The sequence below is a fragment of the Hypanus sabinus genome, chromosome 13, assembly GCF_030144855.1.
Source record: "Hypanus sabinus isolate sHypSab1 chromosome 13, sHypSab1.hap1, whole genome shotgun sequence".
In the NCBI taxonomy this organism is placed as follows: domain Eukaryota; kingdom Metazoa; phylum Chordata; class Chondrichthyes; order Myliobatiformes; family Dasyatidae; genus Hypanus; species Hypanus sabinus.
Window position 1 is genome coordinate 77,422,949 of NC_082718.1, and position 25,191 is coordinate 77,448,139.

General features: G+C 42.4%; 1 protein-coding gene across 5 annotated transcripts in view; it reads left to right on the top strand.

Moving 5' to 3' along the window:
• LOC132404009 (sodium- and chloride-dependent GABA transporter ine-like) overlaps positions 1-25,191 on the top strand; it is a 78,180-nt gene that overhangs the window by 48,340 nt on the left and 4,649 nt on the right. For all 5 annotated transcript variants that reach the window (XM_059987946.1, XM_059987945.1, XM_059987947.1 and 2 more), the window contains exons 6-12: positions 5,474-5,577; positions 7,773-7,897; positions 11,851-11,963; positions 14,145-14,285; positions 16,267-16,366; positions 19,089-19,189; positions 21,808-21,978. In XM_059987946.1, the coding sequence (XP_059843929.1) occupies positions 5,474-5,577; positions 7,773-7,897; positions 11,851-11,963; positions 14,145-14,285; positions 16,267-16,366; positions 19,089-19,189; positions 21,808-21,978 (855 nt within the window). The remainder of the gene's footprint in view (positions 1-5,473; positions 5,578-7,772; positions 7,898-11,850; positions 11,964-14,144; positions 14,286-16,266; positions 16,367-19,088; positions 19,190-21,807; positions 21,979-25,191) is intronic.

The window sequence follows — 25,191 nt, forward strand, 5'->3', positions numbered from 1 at the left end:
TCCATTACATATAAAAAAAACATACATAATAGTTACAATATAAATGAGTTTACCAAGACATAAGCCATAAGATATATGTATGGACATAGTAAATCTAAATATTTCATAATGTATAATATAAAAAAAACAGAAAAAAGAAAGAAAAAAAAACAAAAAAAAATTTATATAATGCAGAACTAACTAATCTAATCTAATAACTATAGCTAATAAGTAATATAAAAGAAAAAAAAACAAACAAAAGAGAAGGAAAAAAAAAAGTGGGCTGTTTATAATATCTCACAAAAATAAGTATTCATCAATGCCGTCACTTCCGGTCCTCTCAAAATCCATAAGCTAAAAGCTGGGAAATCAAATGTACTTGGCAAAGGGTCATATTACATCATATGAAAATGTTGAATAAATGGTCTCCATAACTTTTCAAATTTAATAGAAGTCTCAAAAGTACCACTTCTAATTTTTTCTAAATTTAAACATAACATAGTTTGAGAGAACCAATTAAATACAGTGGGAGGATCAATTTCTTTCCAATTCAACAATATAGATCTTCTAGCCATCAAAGTTAGAAATGCAATCATTCGACGGGCTGAAGAAGATAAATGCTGTGAATCTAACATTGGTAAACCAAAAATTGCGGTAATAGGATGAGGTTGTAAATCAATATTCAAAACCGCAGATATAATATCAAAAATATCTTTCCAATATTTCTCCAAAAATGAACACGACCAAAACATGTGAGTTAAAGACGCAATTTCAGAATGACATCTATCACAAATAGGACTTATATGAGAGTAAAAATGAGCTAATTTATCCTTGGACATATGGGCCCTATGTACAACCTTAAATTGTATTAGTGAATGTTTGGCACATAACGATGATGTATTAACTAATTGAAGAATTCTATCCCAATTCTCACTAGAAATACTAAAACTAAGCTCTCTTTCCCAATCCTGTTTAGTCTTATAAAGGGGCTCTGAACGTATCTTCATAATTATATTATAAAGTTTTGAAATAAGCCCTTTTTGAAAAGGGTCTAATTCAAATAAACTCTCCAAAGTATCTGAAGGCACAAAATTTGGAAACGTAGAGAGTACAGAACTTAAAAAATGTCTAATCTGTAAATATCTAAAAAAATGAAATCTCGGCAAGTTATATCTGTTGGATAATTGTTCAAAAGACATGAAACAATTATCTAAAAATAAATCAGAAAATCTTAGTAATCCCTTAGTTTTCCAAGCTGAATAAGCTTGATCTATAATGGAAGGGTGAAAAAAACAATTAGATACAATAGGACTATTTAAAACGAATTGAGTCAACCCAAAAAATCTCCGAAATTGAAACCATATACGCAATGTATGTTTAACTATCGGGTTGTCGATTCGTTTCGGCAATTTAGAAAGAGCAAAAGGGAGAGAAGTCCCTAAAATAGAACCCAAAGCATAAGCTGATACCGATTTAGTTTCTAAACTCACCCAACAAGGGCCAAAAGATCCACCCCCATCTTTCAACCAACATAACAAATATCTAATATTAGCTGCCCAATAGTAAAATCTGAAATTAGGTAATGCTAACCCGCCTTCCTTTTTAGTCTTCTGTAAATATTTTTTACCTAACCTGGGATTTTTATACTGCCATATATATGAAGAAATTTTAGAGTCAACATTAGTAAAAAAAGATTTTGGGATAAAAATTGGTATCGCTTGAAAAATATATAAAAACTTAGGTAAAATAACCATCTTAATAGCATTAATCCTGCCTATTAGAGATAGAGACAAAGGTGACCACCTAGTAAACAAACCTTTAATCTGATCAATTAAGGGTAAAAAATTAAATCCAAACAAATCTTTATGGTTCTTTGTGATTTTGATCCCTAAATAAGTAAAAGAGTCATTAACTAATTTAAAAGGTAAATTTCCATAAATTGGGACCCGTTTATTTAATGGAAACAATTCACTTTTATTAAGATTTAACTTATACCCAGAAAACTCACTAAATTGAGCCAATAATGATAAAACTGCTGGGATGGATTTCTCCGGGTTAGAAATGAATAGTAATAAATCATCTGCATACAAAGATAACTTATGAATATCTGTCCCACGATTAATACCCAAAATATCCTGTGATTGTCTGATGGCAATTGCCAAAGGTTCTAAGGCAATGTTAAATAGTAATGGACTAAGAGGACATCCCTGTCTAGTGCCCCGAAATAGGCGAAAAAAGGGAGATCTTTGATTATTGGTAACCACTGAGGCTACTGGAGTATGATAAATCAATTTAATCCATGATATAAATATCGGACTAAAATTAAACTTCTCCAACACATTAAATAAGTAAGGCCATTCAACTCTGTCAAATGCTTTCTCCGCATCTAATGAAATCACGCATTCTGAAGTATCATGTGAGGGAGTATAAACAATATTCAACAATCTCCTAATGTTAAAAAAAGAATAACGATTTTTAATAAAGCCAGTTTGATCATCTGAAATAATTTTGGGTAATAACGTGAGGGATTTTACACCACATGGGACAACACAGGGTGGTTAACGTGAGGGATTTTACACCACATGGGACAACACAGGGTGGTTAACGTGAGGGATTTTACACCACATGGGACAACACAGGGTGGTTAACGTGAGGGATTTTACACCACATGGGACAACACAGGGTGGTTAACGTGAGGGATTTTACACCACATGGGACAACACAGAGTGGTTAACGTGTGGGATTTTACACCACATGGGACAACACAGAGTGGTTAACGTGAGGGATTTTACACCACATGGGACAACACAGGGTGGTTAACGTGAGGGATTTTACACCACATGGGACAACACAGGGTGGTTAACGTGTTGGATTTTACACCACATGGGACAACACAGAGTGGTTAACATGAGGGATTTTACACCACATGGGACAACACAGGATGGTTAACGTGAGGGATTTTACACCACATGGGACAACACAGAGTGGTTAACGTGAGGGATTTTACACCACATGGGACAACACAGGGTGGTTAACGTGTGGGATTTTACACCACATGGGACAACACAGGGTGGTTAACGTGAGGGATTTTACACCACATGGGACAACACAGGGTGGTTAACGTGAGGGATTTTACACCACATGGGACAACACAGAGTGGTTAACGTGAGGGATTTTACACCACATGGGACAACACAGAGTGGTTAACGTGTGGGATTTTACACCACATGGGACAACACAGGGTGGTTAACGTGTGGTATTTTACACCACATGGGACAACACAGAGTGGTTAACGTGTGGGATTTTACACCACATGGGACAACACAGGGTGGTTAACGTGTGGGATTTTACACCACATGGGACAACACAGGGTGGTTAACGTGAGGGATTACACCACATGGGACAACACAGAGTGGTTAACGTGAGGGATTTTACACCACATGGGACAACACAGAGTGGTTAACGTGATGGATTTTACACCACATGGGACAACACAGAGTGGTTAACGTGAGGGATTTTACACCACATGGGACAACACAGGATGGTTAACGTGAGGGATTACACCACATGGGACAACACAGGGTGGTTAACGTGAGGGATTTTACACCACATGGGACATCACAGGGTGGTTAACGTGTGGGATTTTACACCACATGGGACAACACAGAGTGGTTAACGTGAGGGATTACACCACATGGGACAACACAGGGTGGTTAACGTGTGGGATTTTACACCACATGGGACAACACAGGGTGGTTAACGTGAGGGATTTTACACCACATGGGACAGCACAGGGTGGTTAACGTGTGGGATTTTACACCACATGGGACAACACAGAGTGGTTAACGTGAGGGATTTTACACCACATGGGACAACACAGGGTGGTTAATGTGAGGGATTTTACACCACATGGGACAACACAGAGTGGTTAACTTGAGGGATTTTACACCACATGGGACAACACAGGGTGGTTAACGTGAGGGATTACACCACATGGGACAACACAGAGTGGTTAACGTGAGGGATTACACCACATGGGACAACACAGAGTGGTTAACGTGAGGGATTTTACACCACATGGGACAACACAGGGTGGTTAACGTGAGGGATTTTACACCACATGGGACAGCACAGGGTGGTTAACGTGTGGGATTTTACACCACATGGGACAACACAGAGTGGTTAACGTGAGGGATTTTACACCACATGGGACAACACAGGGTGGTTAATGTGAGGGATTTTACACCACATGGGACAACACAGAGTGGTTAACTTGAGGGATTTTACACCACATGGGACAACACAGGGTGGTTAACGTGAGGGATTACACCACATGGGACAACACAGAGTGGTTAACGTGAGGGATTACACCACATGGGACAACACAGAGTGGTTAACGTGAGGGATTTTACACCACATGGGACAACACAGGGTGGTTAACGTGAGGGATTTTACACCACATGGGACAACACAGGGTGGTTAACGTGAGGGATTTTACACCACATGGGACAACACAGGGTGGTTAACGTGAGGGATTTTACACCACATGGGACAACACAGAGTGATTAACGTGAGGGATTTTACACCACATGGGACAATACAGGGTGGTTAACGTGAGGGATTACACCACATGGGACAACACAGGGTGGTTAACGTGAGGGATTACACCACATGGGACAGCAGAGGCTGTGATGCTGAATATATTAAAGCAGGAAGCAGATGAATGTCTTGAAAAGACATCAGGGAACAGGAAACAGAAACCAGATCATCTTTGATTGTATTGATAGCAGTGTGTGCTCGAAGGGCAGGATTTTTTCTTTGCCCATTATGTGGCTGGTGTTTAAGGCAGTGATGGAATTCCTACATCTCTGCGCTGTTCAGGGCTTTCTACATCATGTCAGTATCTCGGGTTTCACTACCGTCAGTCACGCAAGTCCCGGGTGGAAACTCATTAATACCATCACACGCAGATGTAGAAGGATTCTTCATTGCTGTTTCCATAACAATTTTTTTTACCAGTCAGGCTTTTTGGCCTTGAGCTGAACCCCTGAACCTGGGGGACCGGTGGATCATTCTTAGTCTACCCTTTGACATGATTGGCATGAGTGACCCTACCAAGAGACAAAGCATAAAACCCAGACTCCAGCCAACATAGTTCTGTGGATCGTGCAGGCATGCAAGCCTCCAAGACGGTTCCTCATGACAACGTCTGGACCTCCTGGAGGAAAGGGCCAGATAGCCTATTTTTATTTCCTATGTTGACTTGGCAGATGCCAAAGCCTTCATGGAGAAAGAAAGAAAATTAACGTCAGAATTTTAGCATCTGCAATATTTTGCCCATGATTGCTGACTGATGCTAACATACCACCACCTTTCTCCATTGAATCAGAATCGAGTTTCTCATCACTGGCAAATATCATGAAATTTGATGTTTATATTATATATTCTGTATATATTTATATATCTTTCTTAACTGTCTGCACTCTTGCCACAGGTATGGGTGAATGCTGCTGCACAGGTTTTTAACTCGATCGGCATTGGGTTTGGTAGCATGGTGTCTTTGGCCAGTTACAACAAGTTCAATAACAACATCCTTAAGTAAGAAACTGAATTTCTGATCAGTGCTTATATTAAAAATGGTAGCATTTGTATGTTAGGAACACCAGCAGAGTCAAATGTGATGAAAGAAGCTTCTTTGTCAGGGATTCACAAGTAATGAATCCCCGCTTGGGCAAAGTAGTCAGAACTTGCAGCCATTGAAGGGGTTCTGACAGCAGAGTTAAATATTTAAACAGTGAATGATACCGAAGTTCAAAGTATGTCTACATTACGCAACCTTGAGATTTATCTCCTTGCAGGCAGCCACAAAACAAAGAACCCATTTAAAAAAAACAGAAGACTTTCAAACACCCAATGTGCAGAGAGAAAAAAGAATGAATCATACTAACAATAAATGTAAGCAAATAGCATTCTGAACTGAAATACACAAAGCAAGTCAGCTGTCCGCAGACCCTCAGTTCAGCACAGAGCAGATCAGTGAGATCCATCTCTCGCCTTGGGCCCCGACACCCTGACCTTTTCAATCTGGCCCAGCGCCTGAATCATCGTGGTCCAAACATCAGGCTCAGCTGCTTCAATATGCTCTGGGGCCTGGACCCCACCCCCTCAATCAGCCTGAACCCAACCTGCCCAATTTGGCCTGCCACTTAAATCGTTGTCCAAACATTGGGTTCAAGAAATCAATTTACAATTCTGTAATGGATTGTGTATGCACAAGGTAATTGAAAGCACACTTAATGAAGAAAGGAGACAGCATTTGACTTGGTGGGGACTGCAATCTGCAGGTCACTTGGGTAGAAATGTGAGCAATTTAGTTCAATCCAAAGATGTATGAGAGCATCCATTTGAAGAGGTACAACAGACAAGGGAATGAGTGTACAATAAATTGGCAGAGATTCAGTGGTGTTAGAACATAGACACAAGAGGTACTGCAGATGCTGGAAATCTAGAACAATACACACAATATGCATGTCAGGCAGCACCTGTGTATAGGAATATAGGATTGTTGGATTTGTGGATGTCAGTGATTTGGACTACTGGATTAATAGATTAGTGGCTAAATTTGTCAATGATACAAATACAGGTGGAGGAACGGCTAGTGTTGAGGAAACAGGGAGCCTACAGGAAGACTTTAGATAGTTTAGAGGAGTGGGCAAAGAAATGGCAAATGAAATACAATGTTGGAAAGTGTATGATCATGCACTTCAGTGGAAGAAATAAACAGGCAGACTATTATTTAGATGGGAAGAGAATTCAAAATGCAGAGATGCAAAAGGGACTTGGGAGACCTTGTGCAGGATACCCTAAAGGTTAACCTCCAGGTTGAGTCGGTGGTGAAGAAGGCGAATGCAATGTTGGCATTCATTCTTAGGGGTATAGAATATAAGAGGAGGGATGTGATGTTGAGACTATAAGGCACTCATGAGACTACACTTGGAGTATTGTGTGCAGTTTTGGGCTCCTTATTTGGAGAGGGTTCAAAGAAGATTCACAAGAATGATTCCAGGAATGAAAGGGTTACCGTATGAGGAATGTCTGGCAGCTCTTGGGCTGTATTCCCTGGAGTTCAGGAGAATGAGGGGGTTCTCATAGAAACATTCCGAATGTCAAAAGGCCTGAACGGATTAGATATGACAAAGTTATTTCCCATGGTAGGGGAGTTTATGACAAGAGGGCACAACTTCAGGATTGAAGGACGTCCATTTAGAACAGAGATGTGGAGAAATTACTTTAGTCAGAGGGTGGTAAATCTGTGGAATTTGTTGCCACGAGCAGCTATGGAGGCCAAGTCATTGTGTGCATTTAAGGCAGAGGTAGATGAGGGCATCAAAGGGTATAGGGAGAAGGTAGGGGACTAGGGGTGACTGAAAGAATTGGATCAGCCCATGATTGAATGGTGGAGCAGACTCGATGAGCCGAATGGCCTTCTGCTCCTATGTTTTATGGAATATACAGCTGACATTTCAGGCTAAGACCCTTCATCAAGAGTATCAATGAGTATTTAATATTTCAATAATATTAGAATAGTAACATCTCAGAACATCCAGAGGGAACTCACTTTCAGGGGTGGTGACTTGTGAGGACCTGTAAGAGTTGCCCAGTTCTGAATTGATACAATGCTGTGACTTTAATTGCCAGCTCTGCACATAACAACAGATGGGAAATTATTTTTCATGGATATTTCTCCTCGTGCATGCATTACATGACTGAACTTGGCTTTGTTCTGCTCCCAGGGACACAGTTGTCGTCGCAGTGATAAACTCGCTGACAAGTATCTTTGCAGGATTAGTTATTTTCTCTGCTATTGGATACATGAGCCACCTTCACAAGCTGCCGGTTGAGAACATTGCCACTGACGGTGAGTCTCCAGATTAGCCCTGGGTCTTGGATTGTTCGTGCAGCGTTATCTGCAGTAGAATAGGTTGCAGACTTCATCCACATTAACAAGGCTAAATAGATTTATTATATAAGCATTTGGGGGTCCAAAGCCAACTTAATATTCCAGTCTATCCCATGTGAGAAGTAACCTCCAAGAGGCCCACAAAGTTGTCATTGGGTTTGGTTGCGTACATGCTTCAGTGACATGGAGAGCTAGATTTACTGGAGTCAGGGCTTTATGCTTCGGTTCCTGCTAGGGTCAGCCATGCCAAACAGCTCAAAGGGTAGACAACAGAGCAGGAATGGTCCACTGGTCCTCAAACCTGACTTGTCAAACAAAACCGTTACGGAAACAGCAATGAAGATTCCTTCTACACCTGAGCACGATGGGTTTTCCAGCCGGGACTTCCACAGCTGACAGCAGTGAAAACCAAGAGGAAGCTGCTGGCATTGTGAAGGAAGCCCTGAACAGCGCCAAGACCAAGACTAAAATTGGTTCCTGGAATGTACGATCCACGTACAACACTAGCAAGCTAGAAACATGGGAGACCAAAGACAGCTGGGCACCGTGCCGTACAGGCAGAAGTGAGGACCCTGAACCACACCTGGGGGTCAGTAGAGAAGATGGCCAAGGACAGACAGAGATGGAGGCCAGTGGTGGTAGTAAATTAGGATGTGGAAGTGAACAAGGTGTGAGAAGGCAGATGTGTATTTATAAAAAGTAACTATCATAGATCCCCTGTGATTCTTGACAATCGATTTTAAAAACAAATTCATAAAACAAATCTCACTATCATTATTTTGTGGCTTTCGTTTGACTTGAGCGATCATGATTCCACAACCATGATTGTTCCTGACAAATTTTTCTACAGAAGTGGTTTGCCAGTGCCTTCTTCTGGGCAGTGTCTTTACAAGACAGGTGACCCCAGCCATTATCAATACTCTTCAGAGATTGTCTGTCTGGCGTCAGTGGTCGCATAACCAGGACCTGTGATATGCATCAGCTGCTCATACGACCATCCACTTCCTGCTCCCATGACTTCACACGATCCTAATCGGATTGGGGGTGTGGGCGGGTTAAGCAGGTGCTACACCTTGCCCAAGGGTGACCTGCAGGCTAGCGGAGGGAAGAAGCACCTCACATCTCCTTTGGTAGAGACACATCTTCACCCCGCCACCTGCCAATATATAGTCTTTGAAAATGACTTTGTAAAAGGTTTCATTATATGTAGATGATTTATTAGTTTATATTTCAGACCCTAGGAAATCTATTTCCTCTATGATATCCATATTTACTGAATTTGGTATTTTCTCTGGATATAAAAAATTTACATAAAAGTGAATTATTAACTATTGATAATTATTTTGATTATTATAATCAAATACCTTTTAATATTGCTAAAAATTATTTTACCTATCTTGGTATTAAAATTACTAAAAATTTTAAAGATTTATATAAGTATAATTTTTTTCCTCTAATTGAATATACAAAACAATGCTTTCTAAATAGTTGCCTATGAAGATGTCATTAGGTGGTCGAATAAATGCTATAAAAATGGTAATTTTACCGAAATTTCTATTTATGTTTCAAGCTGTTCCGTCCTTTGTCCCGAAAACATTCTTTGATAGAATCGATTCTACGATCCTGTCATATATATGGAATAATAAGAGTTCTAGATTGAATAAAATTTTATTGCAAAAATCAAAAAAGGATGGAGGATTGGCGTTACCAAACTTTAGATTTTACTATTGGGCAATTAATATTCGTTATATTACTTTTTGGATTTACAGTAAAGATTGTCCTTCACGGTTGGACTTGGAGGGGAGCTCGGTGAGGGGGTTCTCTTTGGCTTCCTTACGGGGAGCTCCTCTTCCCGTTTTGTTTTCCAGGATTGGTAGACAAGGTCTTAGTCCCACTGTTAGACATACATTAAAAATTAGGTTTCAGTTTCGCAGGTTTTTTGATTTGAATAACTTTGTTCTCTCTAATATCCATCTTAACTATTTTTTTAAACTATTAATTCTGGATAAGGCCTTTTTTAATATGGAAAACTAAGAGAATAAAAAACTTTTTTAGATTTGTTTTTAGAGAACTGTTTAATGTCTTTTTTGCAGCTAGTGGATAAATAAGATATCTAACGCACAATTTTTTAGATATTTACAAGTTAGGAATTTTTTACGAGATTTACCGAACTATCCATTTGCTCTTTTACCAAATATGATAGATGTTATTTTTCAGCTTAAACCATCTCAAAAAGAATTGATAGCCATTATATATAAATGGCTTGTGAATTTACGAATGATATCTAATGATAAGGTTAAACGTGCTTGGGAACTGGAACTTCGGGAGTCACTTTCAGATGATCAATGGAATAAAATTTATCATTTAGTCAACAATTCTTCCATTTGCGCCTGTCACTCCTTGATTCAGTTCAAGGTAGTGCACAGGGCGCATACGTCAAAAGATAAACTAGCGCATATTTTTTCTAATATAAATCCCACCTGTGATGGATGTAATGCAGAGGTGGCTACCTTAACTCGTATGTTTTGGTCTTGTATAAAATTAAATAACTTTTGGAGGGATGTTTTTAGAACGTTATCAGAGGTGATCGGTTTGGACCTACAACCTAATTCACTAATGGCAATCTTTGGGATCACTCTGAAGGAAGCAGGAAATGTTTCTGCTCCTGTTCAACGTATTATAGCTTTTTCAACTTTACTGGCTAGGAGAGATATTTTGTTGTATTGGAAAGATCCTAGTCCACCTACTGTTTTTATTGGCTCTCCTCCATTATGTCATGTTTAAGTTTGGAGAAAATTAGAAATCGGACATTTGATACATCTTTTGAATTTGAGCAAACCTGGTGACCTTTCATTCAATATTTTCATATGATTTAAATTTTCTTTTTTTTTTCCAACCTTTTTTTCACTTTTTTAAGTAATCTTTTTTCTTCTTCTCTGTGACCTTTCAGATTTGACCAGAAGGATTTTCCCCCTTTTTTTGTAACTATATCCTCAAATGGAATGTCCAGTCTTTTTTTTTGTTTTGGGTTAGTTTAGTAGGTTTTTTCCTTTTTCTTAATAATGGTAATTTTTGATCTTTTTTTGGATTAAGAGGAGTTGTGCATATTGAGGAGCTCAATATTATACTATATATGATTTTGACAGTGTACACTCCTTTTTTGTTGTTTGTACTTCCATTGGAATATGTATTTGATATAACTTATCTGATTTGTGTTTGTCTTTATATATTTTTAAATTAATAAAAAAATTAAAAATGAAATGAAAATGCAAAATGATTAAAAGTCTGTCAGGTAATTTGAAAAACTAATAAAAAAAAATTTAAAAAATTGAAAAACTAATTAAAATTTTTTTTTTAAAAGTCTGTCAGGTAATAATGAGAGCTGTATGTAAACAGAGAATAACTCCATTTTCCTGCCATGTCTGAAGGTCTTTTTGTTTTTAGAATGTTACTTCATTAGCAACAATGTGGTGGAATTTGACCACTTCAACAACAATATAGAGTCAGGAGGAGAGAGCAGGGAGGAAAAGTGTTTGGGAGTTGACGTTTAAAAGTTTAACTCCATGACAACAATTGTAACTTTGTGACCTGACTCAGACTGTAGCTTTGCTGACACTTGGTTCACTGAACTGATGCAGGTACAGGACAGGTGAAAAACCAGGGTCAGTTGGGGCTGATTTTTGGCAATCAGGCCAAGGTAGGAGGGAGTGTACACCTTCAGGGAGGGTCAGAGGGAAAGTTGCGTTCGCAGGACTGGCAGGGTTTTTAAACAAGCCTTCTTGGCCTCATGGTCACTGTAGTTGGGCAGAGAAATATAGTAGCTGTTACCTTAATGCCAAAAGAGCTGGCAATGTTTGGGAGTGTCTGTGATGCAATGTTCTGTCTAATTCATGTCTTACTGCCTCCCGCAGGCCCGGGACTAGTGTTTGTCGTTTACCCGGAAGCGTTTGTAACAATGCCCATTGCCCCAATGTGGGCCACACTCTTCTTCTTCATGCTTCTCTGCTTAGGAGTGGACAGCCAGGTAAGATTCTTGAATAAAGATTAGATTTGTGTATCACAAGTATTGTACTCCAAAGCATACAGTGAAATGGGTCGTAAGCACAAAGTACACTGCAGATGCTGTGGTCAAATCAACACGTACAAACAAGCTGGAGGAACTCAGCAGGTCGGGCAGCATCCGTTGAAATGAGCAGTCAATGTTTCAGGCCGAGATCCTTCGAGATCCTTCCAGTGAAATGGGTCGTTTTATGTCAATGACAAACATAGCCTGAGGATGAGCTGAGAGCACCGCACTCCCAGCACTAACATAGCATGCCCACAGCTTTCTAATCCTTGCAGTTACGGGGAGAGTGTGCAAACTCCTTACAGACAGTGGCAGGATTTGAACCCCGGTCTTCCGATTACTGGTGACACTAACGGCCTTGCTTCGTTGCTCTGTACAGCTCGGAGAGGGACTCAACTGTGAATCAGGGGAATCTAGAGCCGTATTCTTCAATTCCACCCCCACGCCCCCTTCCCCAAGATTCTGCCACTCACCCACGCACTTGGGGCAATTTCATCATCGTCATTACAGTACAAATGAGCCATCGTGGTCTATACGTGACCATAATTGTTGAAGGCAAATTCAAGTATCCAGAGCAATCTTGGTGAATCTAGAGCAGTATTCCTCAACTGCCCCCCCTCCAGATTCAGCCACTGGGGCAATTTCATCGTCATTATGTGCCATGTCATATAACGAGGGTGATCATGGTCTTTCCATGACCATGATTGGACTTTTCAGAAACCACTTTTCAGAAGTGATTTGCCATTGCCTTCTGGGTAATGTGTCTACAAGACGGGTGACCCCAGCCATGATCGATACTCTTCAGAGACTGACTGTCTGGTGTCAGTGGTCACAGAACCAGGACTTGTGATATGCACCAGCTGCTCATACGACCGTCCACCACCTGTTCCCTTGGCTTCAATTGACCCTGATCAGGGGCTAAGCAGGTGTTACACCTTGCCCAAGGGAGACCTGCAGGTTAGCAGAGGTAGAGACGCACCCTCCTTTGGTAGAGACGCACCTGCACCTCGCCACCCAAAAGGGCAATTTACCGTGGCTAATGAACCAACCATCCCATATGACCGGGATGTGGGAAGAAACCAGAGGACTTGGAGGAAAACTGATCCGTAGGGAGAGAGTGCAAACTCCGCACAGACCAAACTGGAAGTGAATATTGGACCCAGGATGCTGGTGTTGTGATACAGTAGCTGCATGTTACTGTTTCCATTCCCCTTGCTACTTTCGGCATTAAGCTTGCTGACAATGGTCAGAAAACAATGGCAGATTAATGAGTGCGGAATTCACTTTGGAACTTATCAATAAATTATTCATCACTTTTATAAGCAGGCTGTTCAGTGGGACAGGTGGCAGATATGGAAAGATGTCCTTCTAATGAGCAGTGTCCCTTTAGAACAGAGATGATGAGGAATGTCTTTAGCCAGAGGGTGGTGAATTTGTGGAAGTCTTTGCCACAGGTGGCTGTGGAAGCCAAGTCTATTTAAAGTGGAGGTTGATAAGGGGGTCAGAGGTTACTGGAGAATGGGGTTGAGAAGGATAACCAGCCATGATGGAATGGCTATGGGCCAATGTTTTAAATCTGCTCCTATGTCTTATGGCCATGCCAGTTTAAGTCAGTAATCTTTTGGCACCGACTGCCCTCTCTCCCCCGTTTGACGCAAGTCCATCAGCGGCAGACTCTCACTTCTGTGTGGCCACGACAAAGTGCAGTTTGCCAGTCCAACAGGTGAACATTGGAGCATCAGCCCATCCATTCCTGCCTGGAATCTAAGTATTTTGGTTTGTGACCCACTGTACATACCTGAGCATCAAACTCGGGCATCCAGTTTAGTGTACACATCTTACCACTGAAGCTTTAAGCCAAGAGATCCCATGAAGACAAGCTGGGACTGTCATTCCATGGTAACCAGGCCATTGTCATCATGGCCGTTTTCTGTATGTAAACCAGCAGAGACATTTCCATTTACCAAAATGTCCATGCGTCTGAACTGCAGAGTGCTCCGAGTGTAACACAGAGATGCAGAGGGTTCTGGTTTGTAGATTTAATGCAGATTCTTCCTGCTGTAAACAGCTTTGCTATGAATATTTTTGAATCTGTGCATCTTCTTTGTGTTAATAAACCTCTTTATTCTTTCCTCGTAGTTCGCCATGGTGGAGGTGATGGTGGTCAGTCTAATGGACAGCTGGGGAAAGAGTCTTCTCCGCTTTTTCCGACGTAAAGAATTGGTGGTTCTTGCTGTCTGTTTTGTAGCCTTTTTGCTTGGGATTCCGAATGTCACCAAGGTACCGTTCTTTCTTCAAAATTCATGACATGCACATATGTCGCCATATACAATCCTGAGATTCTTGCGGGCATACTCAATAAATCCATAATAGAATAATAACCATAACAGAATCAATGAAAGACTGAACCACCTTGATGTGTTCAACCAGAGTGTGGAAGACAACAATATGCAAATACAAAAAGAAACAATAATAATTAATAAATAAACAAACAATTAGTATACAGAATATGAGATCAATAGTCCTTGAAAGTGAGTTCACAGGTTGTGGAAATATTTCAGTCATAGAGCAAGTGAAGTTCTTGCCTTTGGTTCAAGAACCTGATGGTTGAGGGGTAATAACCGCTCCTGAACCCTGTGGTGTGAGTCCTGAGGCTCCTGTAGCTTCTTCCTGATGGTTGAGATATAAGAATTGTTATTGCTGTCAATAACAATCATAAAATGGATTACTTTAGTAGATGTGCAGGGTATCTGCTGGGATTGGATATTGGATGCGATCTTTATCCACACAGACCAGCAGTTAATCTAAACTCTGGCCAGAACGGCACATATTGTTTAGAGCTTTTGGAATGGTTGCAGAACAGGAATCTATTTGGCCCATCAATACACTGCTGGATTTTTGTAAGAGTAATTCAGGTTGTTCCATTTTCCAGCCTCATCTGCAACAGAGCAGTTTTCCCCTTTTATTTCCTGGCTGTGATTCTGCACGGCATAAATTCACTGGGCTCTCCTTCACACTCATGGTGCTGTACATCATAGAAAATGGCCATTCGGCCCACCATCTCTATTCCAGCACAGCATAAATCCATTGTGCTTGGCTGGCCAGGCAGCCACCCTGTCCTTCGCACTCATGCTGCTGTACAGCATAGAAATGAGCCATTCAGCCTACCATCTCCATGCCAGCCAATTTGTCCATCTACATTAATCCCTTTTTCTTGCATTAGGTCAGCATCCTTCTGCACCTTGCCTGTTGGACTGCCTTTTTAAACCTAGAGATTGTATCTTATTTCAACAGCACCTTTGGCTCCAAATAACGACCTCTCTCTGTGTAAAAGGAAAAAAAAATGTCTTTTTGTCCTGAAGTGCATGGCCAACATTGGGCCTGAACCAGTCTTTAATTCACAAAACTTATTTGGTTGTGTACTGTTCTTGTATTAATTAAGTCCTCAATCCTGCGTGTGTTTTCTTACACTGTCCTGCTATCTAATGTAGCTCTACCCCAGCCGCAAAGCTGGAATTCACCCTGTTCACAAATGGTGCAGGTAGCAGCTGTGCAGTGATCCATACCCAGCTAGCCAGACTGAAAACTGAAACTACCAAATACACCATTGTATTTCCAGTCTCTCCTATTTTGCTTTTGTAGTGTAGTAGCTGTGAGATTGCTGAAATGTGTGTTAAACTTTTGTACGACTAAACAGCTCAGTAGCATTTAGCTTAACTCTATTACTGTGCCAGTGACTCGGGTTCAGTTCCACTGCTGTTTGAACATTCTCCCCCTGATTACATGGCTTTGCTCCAGAAACTCCAGGTCCTTTCACGTTCTAAGGATGTACGGGTTAAAAATTCAGAAGTTCGAAGTAATTTTATTATCAAAGTACACACATGTCACCACATAAACCCTGAGATTAATTTTTTGTGGAGATACTCAGCAAACCTATAGAATAGTAACTATATCAATGAAAGATCAACCAGAGTGCAGAAGACAACAAACTGTACAAATGTAAATATAAATAAATAGCAAAATAATAATGAGAACATGAGATAAAGAGTCCTTAAAGTGAGGTAATTGGTTGGGGAAACATTACAATGATGGGCAAGTGGGTGTAGTTATTCCCTGTTGTTCAAGAGCCTGATGGTTGAGGGGTAGTAACTGTTATTTGGTTAATTGGTCACCTGTATGTAATTGGGTGGTAAGGGCTTGTTACCGTGCTGTATCTCTAAATAAAAAGATTAACTCTTGTGTGTGTATTTTTTTTTTAAAGGGTGGAATTTATTTCTTCCAACTAATGGATCATTACACAGCCGTCGTGTCCCTCATGTTTTTGGCTTTTTTCGAAGTCATTGCCATCTGCTGGCTTTACGGTACAGTCTCCATTTTATCTTCTTGACACCGATAAGCCTTTGCCGCGCTCTCCCCTTGCTCTTGCCCTTAGCTTCAACCACTGTCTAGCTCCACTGTTTCTTCTTTCTGCCTCAAGCTCCTTACACTAGCACAGATGAGCTACTGTCCTAGAATGAAGGAGGAGGATGAATTGTGAACAAGCCTTTTTAATTAACCTTAAACCAGCAACGTATCCGTCATTAGAATTCTCAAGTGTATTCTAGCATTGCCTGGCCCTGAACTAATCCCATTGCACGAGCGTGGGCATGTGCTGGACTCCAGGTGTAATCTTTGCACCACCTTCATTCCAAGAGAGGAGCACAACATTATTATGCTGGACAGACACTGTGACAAGATTTAATATGGGCTCAGACAGTTGGGGAGTGGAAGGCAAGGGATGTACATGACATGTGGGCCGAAGGGCCTTTCCTGTAGAAAGGTTCATCCGATATTAAAGAATGTCTACAGTATACAAACTGAAATTTGTAATCTTCACAGACATCCACAAAGCCTCATAGAATGAATGGTAGAAACATTGAAGCCCCACCCTTTGCAAAAGCATCGACCCCCCCCCCCCCCCACCATGCAAGCAACAGCACAGCACAAGGAGACATTGATCCAGAATCTGTCAGAACTATGGTCCATAACCCATAAAAGAATTCATCCATGAATTCCTTTATGACCTTGTCCCACCAACCTCTGTGTGAAGATCCAACAGTCCTACACGCCAGTTGGTACTGAACACTTTACTGGCAACTGCCTCTTGTGCTGCAGGGTTTAGATTGACACAAGTGCAGAGCCAGTGGTGTGTGCTGTCCTGTTGGTTTTCTGATGCAGTATTACATTATGGAGCTGCCTAAAACAGGAGGCCCCAGTACTACTGATACTGTTTAACTGATTGTATTCTCCCTGTTCTTTTTGGCTAACATTTATCAATTCATAGATTTCATTCCTCCAAGAGCATCATAACCTTGTTGTTAGGTTTGGAGGCTTGTGTGCCTCAATGACTTGGAGAGCTATGTCGGCTGGAGTCGGGGCTTTGTGCTTTGGCTCCTGGTAGGGTCACCCATGCCAAACAGGTCAAAGGGTAGAGGCCAGACTAAGAGTGGTCCACTGGTCCTCCAGATTTGGGGATTCAGCTCAGGGCCAACAACCCTTAATGGTAATTGTTCCAGAGACATCTGAGTGTGATGGTATTCCTGAATCTCCACCTGGGACTTGCATGACTGACAGTAGTGAGAACCGAGAGGAAGCTGCTGTAATGATGAAGGAAGCATTGAACACTGTCAGAGATGGAGACCTTCATTGTTGTCCTAAACGCCAGTGGCTAACAGGCAGTGATAGATTTCACCGATGCCGATTATCTGACCATCATTAATATAGAACAGTACAGCACAATACAATCCCTTTGACCCATGATGTGCTAACCTCCAAGATCAATCCAACATTGCCCTCTATTTTTCTATAATCCATGTACCTGTCTTAAATGTTCCTAATGTATCTGTCTCTACCTTTGGCACTGCATTCCATATAGTTACCATTCTCTTGGGGGGGGGGAACATCTACCTCTAACATTCTCCCTCCCTCTCCCCCCCCCCCCCCACCATACTTTCCTCCCGTCATTTTAAAAGTATATCTTGCCCAGAGAGCCTGTGTGCTGTTTGGCTATCAGAATTCCTAGATTCCAGGAGCATCTACATCCAAAGGAATTGATTTTCAAACTAGTGAAGGAGGGCAGAGTGGGAGTGAAGATGCAATTTACTCCTCAGTCTGTTACTCCCAATCCTGGTGTCACAGGGCCACGGTAGTGTAGTGGTTGGCACGAAACGATTACGGCACAAGGTGTTCTGGAGTTCGGTGTTCAGTCCCGGCAGCATTCTGTAAGGAGTCTGTACGTCTGTACATGAATTACGTGAGATTGCCCCCCCTCCCCCCCACAAGTGCTCAGGTTTCCTCCCACAGTCCACAAATGTACAGAGTCATTGTAAGTTGTCCCATGATTAGGTTAGGGTAAATCGGTTGGGTGGGAGCTGTTGAGGCTGGCAGGGTGTACTCAGTGTTGTATCTCAGTCATTAAATAAATAAACGTTTGTTAAGTGCTTCCATCCAGCCAGTCATCGTTCTATTCAAACGGGGATTGGGGTGGAGGATTGTGTATGTGGTGAAAATCTGCAGATTCTGGAAATACAAACACACACTCAAAGTGCTGGAGCAACTCAGCAGGTCAGGCAGCATCTGTGGGGAAAATGTACAGTTGAGAAAGGTCTCGGCCCGATACGTCGACTTTGTGCTTTTCCACAGAAGCTGCCTGGCCTGCTGAGTTCCTCCAGCATTTTGTGTGTGTTGCTTGTGTACATGGTGGTTTGTTTTATTTTGTTGTTTGTTTGTTGTGTTCCGTGTTGTTCTGCCGAGCATTGTGGGCACGCTATGTTGGCGCCGGAATATGTGGTGATAACTCGCGGGCTGCCCCCAGCACATCCTTTGGTGTATTGATTGTTGATGCAAATGACACATTTCACTGAAGCAGATGTGATAAATAGGAATCTTGAATTATCGACTGACGAGGCAACTCTGCTCTTTAAATGAATTTGCATCATAATTATGTGATCTACAAGCCCTCTTTAAAACAAGACACTATTTATGAGCCCACGTCTGTTTACGGAGAAATGTCCTCACTGGTTTGTACGTTGGGTCCTGTTGTAGGTGTCCAGAGACTATCTGCCAACTACAAGGAAATGCTGGGGACTCCTCTAAACTTCTTTTTCAAGCTGTGCTGGTGGGTTCTTTCGCCGCTACTTGTCACAGTGAGTATTGGTTTTCTAATAAATTTCTTGCCTGTGGTAGAAAGGAAAGTTCAGGGAGGCGGGGTTTCACAGAGAAATTGGCCCCTCATCCTCTGATAAAACCAGCTCCTGAGGGGTTGACTTTAACTTTTGGTGAATGCGAGGGGTATGAAGTGCTGATCGCTGAAGCCCATTGGAGGAGATGTGGACTTTGCAAATCCTGGCTTTGGATTCGGGCCTCCATCCCTCCCCAACACACACTGCAAGCCTGCTGGAGTTTGCTGCTTTCAAACCAGCACAACACTGGTAAACTCCCCACCATCGATTGTTAGTCCCTCTGAAGTGAATTGGCAAGTAGAGGCCCGCCTTACTTTTCTGCAGGTGGGAGAGAGTGCTGGGCATCTTCAGTGGCATCCCTGTCCCTGCTGGTTAAAAGTGGGACAGGGCGTGCCCAGCTGTCTGCTGAAACTGCAGCTCTGATCCTGCCTGTCTCCTGTCGCTGCAATGAGAATACGAAAGCATCATGTACTCACCAGAGTGGCGGGGTGGAGATATGTCTCTACCAATGGAGGTGTAAGGTGCTCCTTCCCTCTGCCACCTGCAAGTCACCCTTGGGCACCTGCTTAGCCTCCGATCAGGGTCACATGAAGCCATGGGTGCAGGTGGTGGATGGTCGTATGAGCAGCCGGTGCATATCACAAGTCCTGGTTATGTGACCACTGACGCCAGGCAGACAATCTCTGAAGAGTATTGATTATGGCTGGGGTCACCTGTCTTGTAAAGACACTGCCCAGAAGAAGCCAATGGCAATGCATGTCATACGACATGGCACATAACAACTGATCTCACTAGAAGCACTTAGAAAGAAGTAGCAGTTTATTTAGAAGATCTGAATAGAAACCCTGGTGAATCTGGATAAACATTTATGCAAAAATATCCTATGCCATGGCTCGGAACCCATCCACAATCCCAACCCCTAGTGTCTGGAGCCTTGATCCAGCCGTACTCGGGCTGCATTGTGGGTCCTCAGCTGTTGTTGCGTATTCCCACCGCTCCCTATGAGGAGTTTGTGTTCTCCCCATAGACATATGAGTTTCCTTGGCCGGTTCCTCGATGAGGACTGTTGTGTGTTCTCCCAAAGTCCAGAATTAATTTGTTGTTCTTCCTGACATTGTGTGCACTTTGTGAATATAACCCTATGGGAGACACAGTATTACCACCTCGTGAATGTTGACCAGAGGTGTTTTGATGTGTGGAGGAGCTGATGCTGAGAGGATTAGAATTTGAAGAATGTTCCTGAAGTTCTGGTGCACCTTCAGTGGACAACCTGGTTTGGTTGATGGCCCTCTGCTGTCGGTAGCATGGATGCTGGAGGAGGCAGTGAGTCAAAGAAGGAGATAGATGGGGACTAAGGATTGGGTATAAGGATCAGGACTGATGTTGTGTTTGATGGGATTTTAGAATTAGATGGCATGGGGTGGAAAAATTAAAAAGATTGGGACTGTAAAGACCAATACATCTGTGGCCTGGGGACTGGCAGTCTCAATACAGAGACGGTGAGTGACTGGGTGGTAGCCAATCTTCCTGGGAAGGTGATGTGACATGGTGAGGTTCTGAGGAATGAAGACGAATCATTAACGACCGGCAGGCATCTTGGTCTGGCACTTAACTGTCCTCAGAGTGAGGGGTGCCGCAGGATCCAGTGGTCCAAGACAAGCTTTGCTTGGGCAGAGCCATTGTTCCATCTGTGCACTCAGTAGACGAGTCATTATGATTGGTATTATTGGAGCGAGCTGAATCATGTTGGGATTAACGCTGTTCGGCATCTGTTCCACCAGACTTTCAGATTCTTTTTCTCTCTCTGTCTCTCGCTCACTGCTGATCGGTCTTAAGCTCGAGCTACGCAGACGGGTTCAGCCAATTAACCTGCACTCAGATTTAACAGAAAAATGAAATTCACTTTGTTCTCTTATTTGACATTGTAAGAATAGGCTTCAGTGGACTTAGACACCACTGGACGATGAATATTTTTAAAAAAGGCAAAAATTAGTGAATGAAAATATCCCATACTATGGCCTCCTTTTGTGCCAAGATGAGGCCACTGTCAGGATGGAGAAGCAACACCTCATATTCCTTTTGGGTACCCTGCAATCTGATGTCTTGAATATCGATTTCTTCTGAACTGGGGAAAAATACCCCCCTCCTCCCCCTTTGACCTTTTACCTCTTATCACCTGCCTATTATTTCCCCCTGGGTCCCGTCCTCCTTCCCTTCTTCCTATGGTCCACTCTTCTCTCCTATCGAATTCCTTCCTCTCTAGCCCTTGACCTTTCCCACCCACCTGGCTTTACCAATCACCTTCCAGCTAGTCTCCTTCCCCTCCCACACATTTTTATTCTGACATCTTCACCCTTCCTTCTCAGTCCTGAAACGTCAACTGTTTATTCATTTCCATAGATGCTGCCTGACCCGCATAGTTCCTCCAGCATTTTGTGTGTGTTGCTTTGGATTTCTAGCATCTTGTTTATCATGAATTACATCTCTCCAAAAAAGTACAATTCATACAAATGGTTGTGACATTTTCATTTACAATTTTTTATTTCTGTTTTTCAAGTGGACTTTGTGTTGATACCCTGCAGGTTATCCTGGTGTCCAGCATAATCCGCTACACTCCTGCTCGCTATGGTAAAACGTACACGTATCCAGCTTGGGCTGAGGGCCTTGGCTGGATCATCTCCCTCTGCTCCATCATCTGGATCCCACTTGGAGCTGTGCACACCTTGTACACCAGCAAAGGCTCCTTCATTCAGGTAAGAGGAATGGTTGAAGGGGGAAGAGATTGTTTCAGTGTGCTGCCCACGTGAGAGTTCACAGTTTCTGTGAAGCTGATCAAACTGAACCAATGCTCTCAAATCATAATTGCAGCGTTAGCTACTCGCCTTTCTGTACAGATGAAAGTATAAATTGGCAGATTTAACCTTGACCAGGATAAAGAAATTAACATTCTTTTAGAACAGATGAAGAGGAATTTCTTTAGCTAGAAAAGAAAGTGGTCCTTATCTAGTGGTCTGTCTGTGGAATTCATTGCTACAGGTAGCTGTGGAGACCAAATCACTGGGTATATTTAAAGCGGAGGTTTACGAGGGCATCAATGGTTACAGGGAGAAGGCAGAGACACGGGGTTTTAATTACTTGCTGTCCATTACACTGCTGCTGTTTTAAGTCATCCAGTGTCCAGGGCTTCCTTCATCATGCCAATAGCTTCCTCTCAGTTCTCACTACTGTCAGTTAAGCAAGTCCCGGCTGGAGACTCACGCATACCGTCACACTCAGATGTTGAAGGATTCTTCATTGCTGTTTCCGTAACAATTTTGTTTGACCAGTCAGGGTTGTTAACCCTGAGCTGAACCTAGAAGGCCAGTGGACCACTCTTACCCTGGCCTCTACCCTTTGGCCTATTTGGCATGGATGACCTTACCAAGAGCCAAAGCGTAAAGCCCGGACTCCAGCCAACATAGCTGGAGACAAGGTTGTGGCCCTCCTGGAGGGGAATGGGGTTCAGAGAAATAATAGATCAAATGTGATCAAATGGCAGAGTCAATTCGATGGGCTGAATGGACTAATTCTGCTCCTATGTCTTATGGTCTTGCAGTTAAAATATATTTTCTGCCATTACATTCCCTTCCCTGGTGTTCATGTCAAATTTTTCATAAAAGGCTATCTTCCTGTATGCATGGCCTAACCAAAAGGGCAGAAAATCATGTGCTCAATTAAAATTCACTTGTGTAGTTGCAGCAGAGATGAGATGAACAGAGAAGGTTTTATTTGTCAATGGTCTGCAGGAGACTTTTTCTTCAAAAGTCAATTTGTTTATTGTCCTACCAAAAGCAGAGGTACAATGAGAAAACTTGCTTGTAGCAGCATCAATCACACTCACTAGAAAAAAGCAGATTATGCAAGAGAGAGCACAATTAGAACAGAAGTTTATTACAGAGCAAAGTGTCATAGTGTGACTGTATTGATATAGTGATGACAGTTGAAAGGAAGAAATTGTCACTGGACCTGGTGATGTGGGACTTCAGGCTTCTGTCCCTCCTCTACGATGGCAGCTGCGAGAAGACAGCATGACCCAGATGGTGTAGATCTTGATGATCAATGGTGCATTCTTAGGTACTTCCGATGTTGGGGAGAGGTGTGCCTGTTGACTATTGGGTTGAGTCTACAGCTCTCTGCCGAGTTTGATTTTCCTGCCTGTTCGAATTGCCATGTCAGATCATGTTCCAGCGCTGGAGGAGGCGAAGCAACTTATCAAGTTGATGATACAGGAAGGACATCACCTCTCCTCTATCTCTGGATCCCAGTCAATTGTCTCCCTCCAAGCTCCTAAACAATTTCTATGTTTCCAGCCCCCTCACAGGCAAACATTTCCAAATTGTAACAGCTCATGCAGTTCCTTGCATTACTTGACATTTTTGTGGGTAGGACTGTAAATCTGTGTCCTCGGTCACCAAGTGATAGAGCGCAGAAACAGCCCGCCAGGAGAATATGCCCAGTCCATACAGACAGGATTGAACCTGGCTCTTGAAGGACACAGTAATGGGGACTGCTTCCCCTTGTTTCTCTTACCTAAACCACGTGTTCATGGGTTCCTCAGCTCCAAGGACCATCCACCTCCTTCAGTCTATCCCTCTATTAGGCAGATACTTCATTGAACCCAAAGTAAGTTACAGTATCAAGTGCACTGGTATAAATATCAGAAGAGAAGTAGAAAGAATAAAAAAAAATAACAAGTTACCTCGAACAGTCTAACAGAAGGGGGTCATCATTTCCCCGGCTATAGGTTGACCCATTATAGAGCCTAAAGGCCAAGGGTAAGAATGACCTCATATAGGGAGCAGCGCAGTTGTCTTAGTCTTTTACTGCAAGTGCTCCTCTGTTCAGTCAGGGTGGCATGCAGAGGGTGAGAAAAATTGTCCAAAGCTGCCAGGATTTTCCATTGGGTCCTTCTTTTCTACCACAGCCTCCAGTGTGTCCAATTTGACTCCTATGACAGTGCCAGCCTTTTTAATCAGTTTATTAGCTGATGTCATTGCCCCAGTACTCCATCACACAGAAGATTGTACTGGCGACAGCAGAGTGGTAGAACATGTGAAGGAGAGGCCTGTGTACTCCAAAGGACCTCAGTCTCCTCAGGAAGTAGAGGTGACTCTGGCCCTTCTTGTACACAGCCTCTGTGTTTGTGCTCCACTCAAGTCTGTTGACCAGGTGCACCCCCAGGTACTTGTAGGTCCTCACCTCATCCACGTCCTCTCCACCAATAGTAACAGGGAGCGGGGCAGTGAAGCCATTCTGAAAAATCCTATCCATACCTTCTCTGGAAACTACTTGTCCTTCCTAAACAGGGTGAACAGAATGGAAAGTGAAGTTTCTTTGGTGAGCCATCAGTATTTTAATCAGATTCGGCATAATCTTACAGCTCATGTTGTCTTGTGTTTCTGCTTATTAGTCCCAGGATGTCACTTCCCTTAGCAACCGCTCTGTACTTACCTTGCCACTCTCAATAATTTCTGCACTACTCTCGTTGTTCCTTTGTATCTCATTGTTCTTTCTGATGAAGTGTATCACTTTTAGCCTCTCTAATAAACTTTATTTGCCACTTGTCCTCCCATTCTCCCAGCCTGCCTCTTTGTGCATACTATCACGGTTTACTGCATGCCAACGCTTGGTGTAATTCCAAGTGTGGGAACATTACCCCGCACATTCAAGCCTTAAGGTACAAGAGAAACCATAGATTCAGATACTTGCTGTGTGTCCTTGCCTGAGGACTAATTGGTTAATGTGAAATAATGTGAAGCTATCATTCATAGAAACATTAGTACCTCAGCAGTGTCCCTGGGGAACATCACTCAGTGTGAATAACTAGCATTTGTCAAAACCTTTCGCTTCTTGCCTCTGACCCTGTTCTGCTACTGATCCTTTTGTTCCTTGAGTCTATTTTGGAAACTAGCCTTTTACGTGGGGCT